The 10,398-nt window shown below is 54.3% G+C and overlaps 1 protein-coding gene across 1 annotated transcript in view; it reads right to left on the reverse strand.

Annotated features, from left to right (window-relative positions):
• The window catches only part of Sez6l (seizure related 6 homolog (mouse)-like), a 34,943-nt gene extending 24,826 nt beyond the window's left edge, over window positions 1-10,117 (reverse strand). Inside the window, exons 1-5 of the mRNA XM_013014278.1 lie at window positions 9,919-10,117; window positions 5,125-5,847; window positions 4,263-4,396; window positions 3,157-3,349; window positions 1,623-1,808 (exon numbers count right to left, since the gene is read on the reverse strand). Coding sequence (XP_012869732.1) covers window positions 1,623-1,808; window positions 3,157-3,349; window positions 4,263-4,396; window positions 5,125-5,847; window positions 9,919-10,117 — 1,435 coding nt within the window. The remainder of the gene's footprint in view (window positions 1-1,622; window positions 1,809-3,156; window positions 3,350-4,262; window positions 4,397-5,124; window positions 5,848-9,918) is intronic.
• Window positions 10,118-10,398: the final 281 nt, after the last annotated feature.

The raw sequence follows: 10,398 nt of genomic DNA on the forward strand, positions 1-10,398 counted from the left end.
CTTGCCTGGCCAGCTCGGGGCAGTGCTAGGCGAGTGCTTCACCGTGGAGCTCCCTGCGGACCCTGACAGGACCCTGTGATTCCACACAGGACTTTGCTGCCCAGCAGTGGGTGTGGCGTGGGGAGCGGGAGGCACGGCCCTGTCCCGTGTGGAGTGTGCGCTGCCCACGGCTGTGTTCAGACACATATGCAGACCCAGCACATTTTGCCTAGGGCCCTGCGGTACACATTTGTTCTTCCCCTTTTCCTTCTTTCCTTCCTTCCTGGATTGGAACTCAGGACCTTCAGTGTCACTCAGTTGGTGCTCTACCATCTGAGTCACACCTCTAACCTGGCTTTTTGATGGCTCTTTTGGCGATAGAGGCACATGGACTTTTGGGTTCCAGTTGACCTTGAACCGTGATCCCCAGATCTCAGCCTCCCGAGTAGCTAGGATTACAGGTGTGGGCCATAACACCTGGCTTGGCATGTACATTTCTAGTTACCTTGCGTTGTGGGGGGCATGTTGAGAGTGAAGGGGGGGAGCTGCAGCTCAGGAGCCTCCCAATGCTACTTCCTGTCTCCTCTCGGAGCACCTGGCTTCACCTGTAGCCTGCCAGTCCCTCCTCTCCTGCTCACTCGACATGGCAGCTGTCATCCTGCTTCCACGGCTCAGCTCTGTCCCCCTCTGATGAGCTGCTGGCCCCGGAGGCTGGGGGGCTGCTCTACACCCCGCTCTTTGCAGACACGGCCGCCTGCTCCGCACAGCCCGTCTCGAGGATCGGGGCGGCCTCCTGTGCTGCCACCTTGCTGTGCGTCAGCCAGATGGAATTCTTTTTATGTGGTGGCACTGGGATTTGAACTCGAGGCGCTGCACTCACCTCAGGTGCTCTGCCAACTTGAGCCCTCCGCCCTAGCCCCAGACTGGTTCTCTGTGGCTCTCTCAAGCTCCCCAGCCTCTCTCCACCCTTGGACCTGTGCGCAGGTGGCTTCTGCCCCTCCCCTCCCCTAGCCTCACCTTCTTGGGTCCTCTCCTGGCTTCTTCCTTCCCCTCCCCTCCCCAGGTTGGAATCCCAGAAGCCCCTGCGTGACCCTGAGCCAAATGCTCTCAGGGTCTTACAGTGTCGCCCAGGCCACCTGCAGCTCCCAGGCCATTTCTGTCCCCCAGAGGGCACGTGATGCCAGCTCCTCTCTGCTGGCTGTGGGTTAGTGACATCACCTCCGTGAGCACCTCACGTGTGGAGTGGGGCCATGGATTCCCACCCTCCCCGGGGTGCTCAGCGCACACCCGCTGCACTGCCAGCAATGGCGGCTGCACAGCTGAAGCCCCAGCCACCAGAGCAGCAAGAGGTTAAGCCACCTCCCTCCCATCACAGCTCACCACCAGAAGTGAAAACAATGCTGGAGGAGGAGGAGGAACTATTTGCACATCTTGCACATGATGAAGGCCTAGTATCCAGCATATATAAAGCGCTCTTAAGAGCCAACCACAAAAAGCAAGATGCCCGACATGGTGGGGCTCCCAGCGACATCCAAGTTGACACTGGAATGCTAGGTAAGTAACGTGTGCCAAAGAGGACACAGCGGTCCTCATCAGGACCAAGAGTCAGGCTGTGTGCGGGCCCAGCAGAGGTGGGCGCGTACCTGAGCAGACAGGCTCCGGGCTACTCCAGTGGGGTTTAGAGGCATTCATGCAGGTCAGTGTCTTGGCGCCCTGCAGCTCATAGCCCAGGTGGCAGTGGAAGTGGGCTAGCCCACCCGCATGCAGGTCCATCACCGTCACATCCCCCGCGTCGGGCCGGCGGGGAAAACTGCAGCTCAGCATGAAGGCTGCGGCAAACACAAAGGCAGACAGTCACCCTGCATGTGGGAGGGAGGGCAGGTGTGCAACACGCACCTTGGCAGCCACTTTGTGCTGAGGAGAACAGGTGAGGACAGTATTTTTTGTGACTGCTGGTGCTGGTGCTGCCAGATTGGCCTTCTCTCAGGGCGTCCTTCCTAAGCCAGGGGACAGAGGTACTGTGTGAAGAGTTCTCAGACCACCTCAGAGCCTCACTCCACATAGACACAGAGCAGCATTCTCTTTCTCTCTGGGGGCAAGATCATCCTGGAGATGTGCCAGCTGCATTGTCAGTGAATTTGTTTAAATAGTACTTACACAGGGCCTTGGGTCAGCTCTTTGGAAGATACTTAAAAGGTAGGGAAACATTAAAAAAGAAACCTGTCTGGGCCAGGCAGAGACTCATGCCTATAATTCTAGCTATTCAACAGATAGAGCAGAAGGATCATGATCCAAAGCCAGATGGAGCAAAAAGCTAGTGGGAGAGACCTCATCTCAACGGAGGAAATCAGGCATGGTGGTACATTTCTGTGATCACAGCCGGTCAGGAGGTAAAGGTAGGAGAGTCGTAGTTCAAAAGGCTAGTTTGGGCATGAAGTTACAGGAGACCCTGTCTGAAAAATAACTAAAGCACAAGGAGCTGGAGATGGAGCTCATCAACCGAGCTCTGCCTAGCAAGCAGGAAGTTCTGAGTTGGAACCTCAGTACCACTACAAAAAGCAGGGAGTGGGGAAGGAGGAAGGGAAAAGAAAGCAAAAGAGAGGAGACTCAGGAAGAAGAGTCAGAAAAACTGCAGAGGAAAGGTCTGCGGATCCCCGGGGAGCCAGGATGTGGCTCAGGGGCTGAGACCTTGAATGGACATAGGAGCTTCCCTAGTCCCATTAACCTCCCCACCCCCTCTCCCCTGGCCCCGGCCATCTCCTTCCATTGCGACTGCTGGCAACCAACTAGCATGGCCACAGAACCCCGGGCTTTGTCACTGAGAGCACAGAGGCGACTGCTCACCAGAATGTGTGTCTTGGGGTATTTCAGTAATTATGGGTAAACACCAGTCATTACTGGAAGTTCACAGCACCGTGCTTTCATGCACAGAGAAGGGAGCTTCGAGACTGTAACGCCCTAGCTTGCAGCCATGTTCTGGCCATGGCCATTCCGTGGGTCTGGCCCTGTGTGTGGCTGTGGGGAGTGGGATGCCTCTGAGAAGAGGGCCGGGGGAGGGGGAGGGGCTGTTGATTTTGACCAAAATCATAGTGGGGTTCCTGTCAGCACAAGAACAGAACAAGCCAGAAGGGGAAACCGAGGTGGACAGGCCCACCTGGCCACCCGGCCCGGCCCTACCCTGGTAGTGCAGCTGGAAGGTGCCCAGGCCATCATCCTGGAAGGTGCGGAAGTACACGGAGATGGTGTTGGTGGGGCTGCGGACCACCTGGCCCTCCACCAGGAGCGTCTGGTTAGCCAGGACGGTGAGGGCGGGGCCGTCCACCCCGCGGATGGACAACAGCTCCCCCTCAGACAGGTTCACGCTCTTCACCTAGGATGGGCAGGGCAGGAAGGATAGAGGGTGCAGGGTTGTGTTTGAGGCTGTGGGGACACCAGTATGCACCCCTAAACAGCCCCCTCCTTGGTCCCTGCACTAGCCCCAGGCCAGTAAGACCCTCAGGCCTAGAGGCCCTGATGTAGGGCAGGGGGGCTGCAGGCATCTGCTCTTCCACCCCCCAGGCTGTCTCAGGCCAGAGTCTGACAGCTATGGAGCTGGTGGGGGCAGAGGCGGGATCTATGGGGAGAGAGAGGGTCCCCCCAGACCACAGCTGGGAGTGTAGCCAGGGCTCAATACATCCTTAAAGAAAGGCTGCCCAGGTCTGCTTGCTTCTAGGGCTCACCTTAAAAAAAATTAACTGTGTTGCTGCTATCTGGTTTTTAAACTCAGAGCCTTGTACCAGCACAGCGGGTACTCTGCTGTTGAAACCACACCTCCACCCCAGATTTTTGCTGGTTATTTGGTGGCTGGATCTTGTGGCTGGAATCAAAGGCTGGTCTTTGGGTCTCTCTCTCCTGAGGAGCTGTCAGCAGCTTGCCTCATCCTCCTTCCTGTTTCTACTCAAGGACATTGACCTGCGTGTTTGCAGTGGAGGCAACAGGAAGCCAGACAGGCGCAGTGTGTGTGTGTGTGTGTGTGTGTGTGTGTGTGTGTGTGATACACAGGGTATTAAGGTATCTTCCTTCTGGAAATTAAAGAAAAGGGTAAAATTCTTCCCAATATATCCTCCATGTATTCCAATGGATGTCAAAGGAACACTGAGTTGGGAATTCCTGCTCATGTGCCCAAACCCCAGAATAGCCCTGGGTAGAGCAGGCAGAGCCGTGGATGGGTTGGGGATGTGGCCAGCACGGCCGAGGGAGGGTTCCCGCCGAGGAGGCGGGCAGGTGGATGCCTGGCCCCTTACCTGCAGCTCCACCCCGTAGCCAGTGTAGACCGTCACGTTGTACGTGCACTCGAGGAAGTTGCTGGAGGGCAGTGGCGGGTGGTCGCTGGAGTCGATGTAGCCCTCGGGGCCTGAGAAGCTCACGCTGCAAACAGCTGTGGAGACAGGCTCGTTAGGACGCAAGGAAGCTCACATGGGAGACCCTATGGGGCCGTGTGTGCGCACACGTGTGTACACGCGCGCATGCATGCGTGTTCGGGAGTGAATGGGCCTGGAGAAGTGTTGCAGCTAAGAACAGCCACAGGTACTGCTGGATTCACTCACTCATTCGTTTAGTGCTGAGGTGTGAACTCAGGACCTCACACTTGCTAAGCAGACACTCTACCACCCGAGTCCCAACCCCTGCTCTTCTTGCTTAGGCCATTTGTCAGATAGGGTCTTGCAGTGTTGCCAAGGCGAGTCTGGACCAAGATCTTCCTAAACCCATGCTTCCCATGTAGGTGGGAACGCCAGGTGTGAAATGCCACTCTCCACTTATATGCCGGGAACTGCAGTCCTCCCAGTCTCTACTTCCTGAGCAGCTGGATCGCAGGCATGCACCACCATGCCCGGCACACTCCCTGGATCTCTGCATTCACAGGTGAGTGGCCCATACACAGTGGGCCGATTGTGCAGCCTGCATGAGGCTTGCGGGGCTCAGGGGCAGGGGCTTGCCCAGCGGGCCCCGGCCCTGGGTTCCACCCCAGGTCCACACAGGTGGTGGCCTGGAGCCTCAGTGTCTGCTGGCCTCATGTGTGGAAGAGGGGTGCGTATTCTGAACGCTGGGTGGGGTGGGGTGGGATCGGGCTTCCCATGCCCCGTGCTGGAGCAGGGGGCCTCGTACCTGGGGCCTGCTCGGTGGTGATGACCGTGGTGGTGATGATGGTGGACGTGGTGGTCTCCTGGCTCTCCTCTGAGGCTGACCCCGTCAGCTTGTTCTCATCCTTGTCCCCCAGGGCCAGGGGGCTGACATCTTCTGGGGGTGCCTCAGGGGTCTCCTGGGGCTCTGCCGGGCTGGGCCTCTGTGGGAGTGTGTGAGCTACGTGCGGCTGGGAGGTGAAGGGGGCAATCTGTAGTGGGGCGGGCGTTGTGGGGATGGTATCTTCCTTCCTGCCCGGCCACAGGGGCAGCTTGGACGTCAGCTCAGAGTCCACTGCAGGCTCCGGGTCCCCAGGTAGGTGGGGCTTCTCGGTGGAGGGGGAGAGGGGCCCCAGGCTGGCAGCCACTGCTGGGGGCGACCCTGCCCTTGGCATGGCCACTGTGGATGTGGCCTTAGGCCTCCGCTGCTTCCTGGCCGAGTTCCCCTGCTTCAGAGAAGGCGGGTTCTTCCTGGGAGCAAGGGTGCCCTCCGTGCCTGCCTCCATTTCAGGGTCCTCGTGGTGCACGGAGGCTGCTGTGGCCCCTTCCACCTCTAACTCTTCCAGGTCTTCCCCTGACTGGGCAGGATTTGGAGCAGCCATGGTCAATCCTGCTTCCCCACTCTCTTGGCTCAAATTGCCACTCTCCAGTGCTCCTGGGGGCAGGAGGTAGGGGTCAGAAAGGCCAGTGACCCCCTCAGGGCCAGCACCTTGGGAAGAAGAGAAAAGATGGCAGTTAAGGTGGGGCTGAAGGGTAGGAGGTCTACCTTCAGTCAGACTCCAATGATGGCCCAGCTGAGGGAGGACCAGGCTTGCCTTTAAGTCCTGCCTTTCCTCCCTTCCTTTCCCCTAAATGTGAAGGCTAGCCATGTCAGGGAGAGCCGCTCAGCTTTAGAGGACTGGAGAACCCTGGAGCTCAGTCAGCTGTATAAGGGCCAGGAGCAGGGAGGGCAGGAAGTGGACACTTGTTATTTGGTGTGATAAACATGCAGAAGGAGAAGCTTGTATGCTGGCAGGGCTGCAGCAGGCTCCCTGCAGTCTGCCAGGCATGTCGGGAAGGCTGTCCACAGTATAAGGCTCAGATAAGCCTTGTGCTGTAGGACCCAGACCAGGCTATGCTGTCTTTGTCAAGCTCTTTGCTCTGGATCAGGGTTCTGGATGTCATAGATATTTTCTCAATAAGAAAACACAGAACTAGACCAGGGACTGGCTCTGTGGTAGAGCCCTTGGTCCCCAGCACTGTAAAATAAAACAAGCTTTGTGGGAGACAATTGTGTGTGTGTGTGTGTGTGTGTGTGTGTGTGTGTGTGTTGGTTCTGGAGCTTGAACTCAAGGCCTAGACCCTGTCCCTAATGGCTGCTCTACACTTAAGCTACAGCTTTATGGTAAAGGTCAGGCTTTTGGGTGGTTAATTGGAGATAGGAGTTTCATGGTTTTTCTTGCCCAGGCTGGCTTCAAACCACCACCCTCAGGTCTCAGACCCCCTAAATACCTAAGATTACAGGCATGAGACAAATATTTTGATCACTTATTGCCTCCAGATAGATTCAGGGTGAGACATGAAAACAGTGGAGACCAGGGGACCTGGGTGAGGTTGGAACAGATGAGGGTTTTCAGGGGAGCCGGGTGGATGGGTGGAGGTAAGCAGAGTCAAGGCTGGGGAGGTGTGGGCTGCGGCCAGGCTGGGGGAGGGGGCTTGTATGCTCTGTGGATTCCTTCTGACTCAGTTTTGCTTGCAAAATAAAACTAGTTACAGATAATCCTGGAGTTACTTGGGGATTATGTGGTGATAAACCCACCCCAACTTAAAAACATGGGGTGCTAAGTGAACTGTACAACTCATAAGTACAGATGGAGGAAGGGACAGGGAGAGAGTGAGGGAAAAGAAGACACTGTATGAAAGGAAATGTACTCATTACCTGACTTATGTAACTGTAATCCCTCTATACATCACCTCTATAATAAAGTAAGTTAAAAAACAAGACAACAACAAAATCTACACGAACATCACTTGATATGAAAATACTATTTGAAAGAGATAGGGTAGGGGTTAAGGGTAGGCGGGTAGACGAACAGAGAAGGGTGGCAGAGAATGTAGCAAAAATTCAATTCATATGCTACAAAATGAAGAAAGATGACAAAAGGGGTGGGTTGGGAGAGAGGCGTGAGAACTCATTGTATTCATAAACTGCTTTGTTGAATAGCAACTGCTTTGTATAGCTACTTAAAGACAATACAAATATAAAATAAAAAACCAGGAACACTGAAAACGCATCAGATAGACCACGCCCACCGAGCTGTAACCTAGCAACCACAAACATCACTTGTCAACCTCTGTGATGTGTGGTCTACTGGAGCTGTGGCTCACGGCCCTGGTCGGCATCACAAGAAAGGATGGATAGTGCAACAAAGCCCTGGCTGACAGATCTGTATTTTAAGTATTTTTCCTGGCCAGAGGTGAGTGAAATGTAAAAAGTCTGCCCTGAGTTTAAACCTCAGTACTGCCAAAGTATGCTCCCTCCCTCCCTCCTTCCCTTCTTCTTCTTTTTCTTTTTTCTTTTAAAAGACAGGCCTTCCTATGCAGCCCAGGCTAAGTCTTAATCTCTCAATTTATTTTCTTAGCTTAAGTGCTGGGATTATGGGTGTGCACTACCACATTGGTTCAAGTATGATTTCTCTTGTATGATAAGGTTTTTGATGCATTTAAGAGAGAAAGAATACTAAGTTTAACTGGGGTGCGTCAGAGACCATTTAGTTACTTTAAAAAATGGGTGATGGGCAGTTGTCATCCTAGATTGTGCTTGAGATCAGCTTCATGTAATTTTTCAGACCCATTTCTCCCAACGCTGGCCAAGAGCTTTCCCTCCTGAGCCTCAGTTTCATCTGCACCAAGCGGGGCTTCTGTGCCCCAACTCAAGGCAGTGGTCACGCAGTGCGTGAGCGACCAAACTGCCGTGTCCCTCACGCTGAGCCTCTGACACTGGCCAGCTACCACTATGGCTGACCCCTGCTCTTGTCATCACGGCCCCTCTGTGGGAGGCTGGGGGTGGTCAGAGCAACCCTGCTGACAGCTCCAAGCACAGAAAACAGCCACCGTGGGGCCAGAGACCCTGGACTGCTGGGTGTCCTTGTCCATTTCCTGCAAAGGGATGCTTACTCAGCCATAGTCTCGGGGCAGCGAGCGCTGTCATTTAAATTTATTTGAGCAGCCGGCCATTGGGAAGGCTCATTACTTTCCTGGAGTTGCTAGCAGAGGTTTAATCTGTGCCAACTGCAACAGTTTGCTGGTGGCGTCAACAAATCTCTATTGTGTGACATTCATTTCCAGCCAGGCCCTTCGCCAGGACCCTGGAGGGGCCATCATGGGGGATGGGGGAGCGGGGTAGGAGGATGAGGGGTCATTCGCTTCCCAGACTAAGGGGTGGAGCATGGGGAACTCCAGAGTTGGGTCTAGGTTCCAGTCCTGCATGTTGCTTTCCCTGGCTGTGTGGGCCGAGTCTGTGTGCTGGCTTTTCTGTGGCTGGGCTGACCCCTCTCTGTAGAGCAGTGGTGAATTTTGGGAAGCTGAGTGCTGGGTGACTCAATGGATGTATTTTGGGCGGATCCATCACTACCACGGCTCTCGTTATGGAACCTCCAATCAAGCAGTTATTTCTGGTCCCCTCTGACTTTGCAGGAATGACTTTTCAAGCCTGCCTCGGTTGGCTGATTGGACTCCATAAACTCCAGAAGCGCACAGCGGTATCTCAAGGACTCAAAGATCCCCCAACACTGCAGTTACAAACTACCAGAGAAGAGATATCCGGTCTCGAGAGGGTGAAGGACTGCCCAAGGTGGCAGAGCACAGCAGGAACCAAACAAGGCCACTGGGGACTTGACACCCACACCAGAACCCATCTTGTGAAAACAGGCACTTCTGGCCCACCCTGCAGGCTGCGGGAGAATTCTATGCCTTCGACATCTGAGTTGGATTATTCTTGTTGGGGCCAAAAATGGGTGCTGTAGGAAGCCAAGGGCCTCACTGGCTTCTACTTGCTAGGTGAGGGTGGGAAATTTCCATCTACTCCCTGATTATGGTAACTGGATGTGACTTCAGGCATGGCCAAAGGTCTTGTGGTAGTTGACAAAATCACCCACAGCTAAGGACCCATGGTTAACACAGGAAACAAAATGGAGCCATCTCTTTCCTGGTGTCAGTCAGGGTGGTTTACTTGTGTCACCAGACAATGGAGACAGTCCTGTCATGAATATTATTTTATGGGGAAGGAAGCTTGGTTTTGTGAGGGGAAATTTTCAGTGTGGGAGTCCCACCTACATGAGATTATCATTCCATCTGTCCATCCATAGCTCCACTGCTCTCTAGATTGATTCATCCATCCATTCTTCTATCAATCTGTCTGCCCATCAATCTCTAGATCCATTGATCTATTGATATCAATCAATTCATCCATCCACCTACCTATCCATCTGTCAATCTGTCAATCCATCCATCCAGCCATTCATCCACTCATTCACAATCACCAGTCGGGGCTGGGAATGTGGCTTAGTGGTAAAGTGCTTGCCTAGCATTCATGAAGCCCTGGGTTCGATTCCTCAGCACCACATACATAGAAAAAAGCTGGAAGTGGTATTGTGGCTCAAGTGGTAGAGTGCTAGCCTTGAGCAAAAGAAGCTCAGGGACAGTACCCAGGCCCTGAGTTCAAGCCCCAGGAAGTCAGTGTGGGATATTAAACAGATGGACACAGCTCTGGCTTGTTATGGCCAGTGATGGCCCTGCTCACCTGCCTCTCCAGTCTTGTGGGAACAAGGGCTCTGGGGTAAGGTCAGGGTGCTGGTGCTTATTGCTATGGACCTTGTGAAGACTCCAGGATGAAGGGTGGGATCAGGAGAGTGGGGTGCCAGCTGCTGAGGGGGCTGCAGCAGCTGAGAGCCTTGGTCCACAGATGGCAAGTCATCTTCCCCAGGGGGCATTTCCCCCATGCTCTCGCCTCAGCCTCCCCACAATCCAATGGTCCTGGGATGTGCCATTTGAATCCCCCACTTTGTAGGTGAAAGGAAGGAAGGGAGGATTCTGAGAGGGGAAGTGATGCAAGGTTACACAGCAAATCGGGGCAGAGTTAGGGAGTTTCGACCCTTCCTGTGATGTCTCCTTTCCCCTCATCTTTGATTAATGTTCTGAAATTACAAAGACACTCGAAACATAGGAATTGAAAGCATAACCATCGCCTCCTTCAGAGGTGCCTCCTGCCATAATGGGGTCT

The sequence above is a fragment of the Dipodomys ordii genome, unplaced genomic scaffold (genome assembly GCF_000151885.1).
Source record: "Dipodomys ordii isolate 6190 unplaced genomic scaffold, Dord_2.0 Scaffold23, whole genome shotgun sequence".
NCBI lineage: Eukaryota > Metazoa > Chordata > Mammalia > Rodentia > Heteromyidae > Dipodomys > Dipodomys ordii.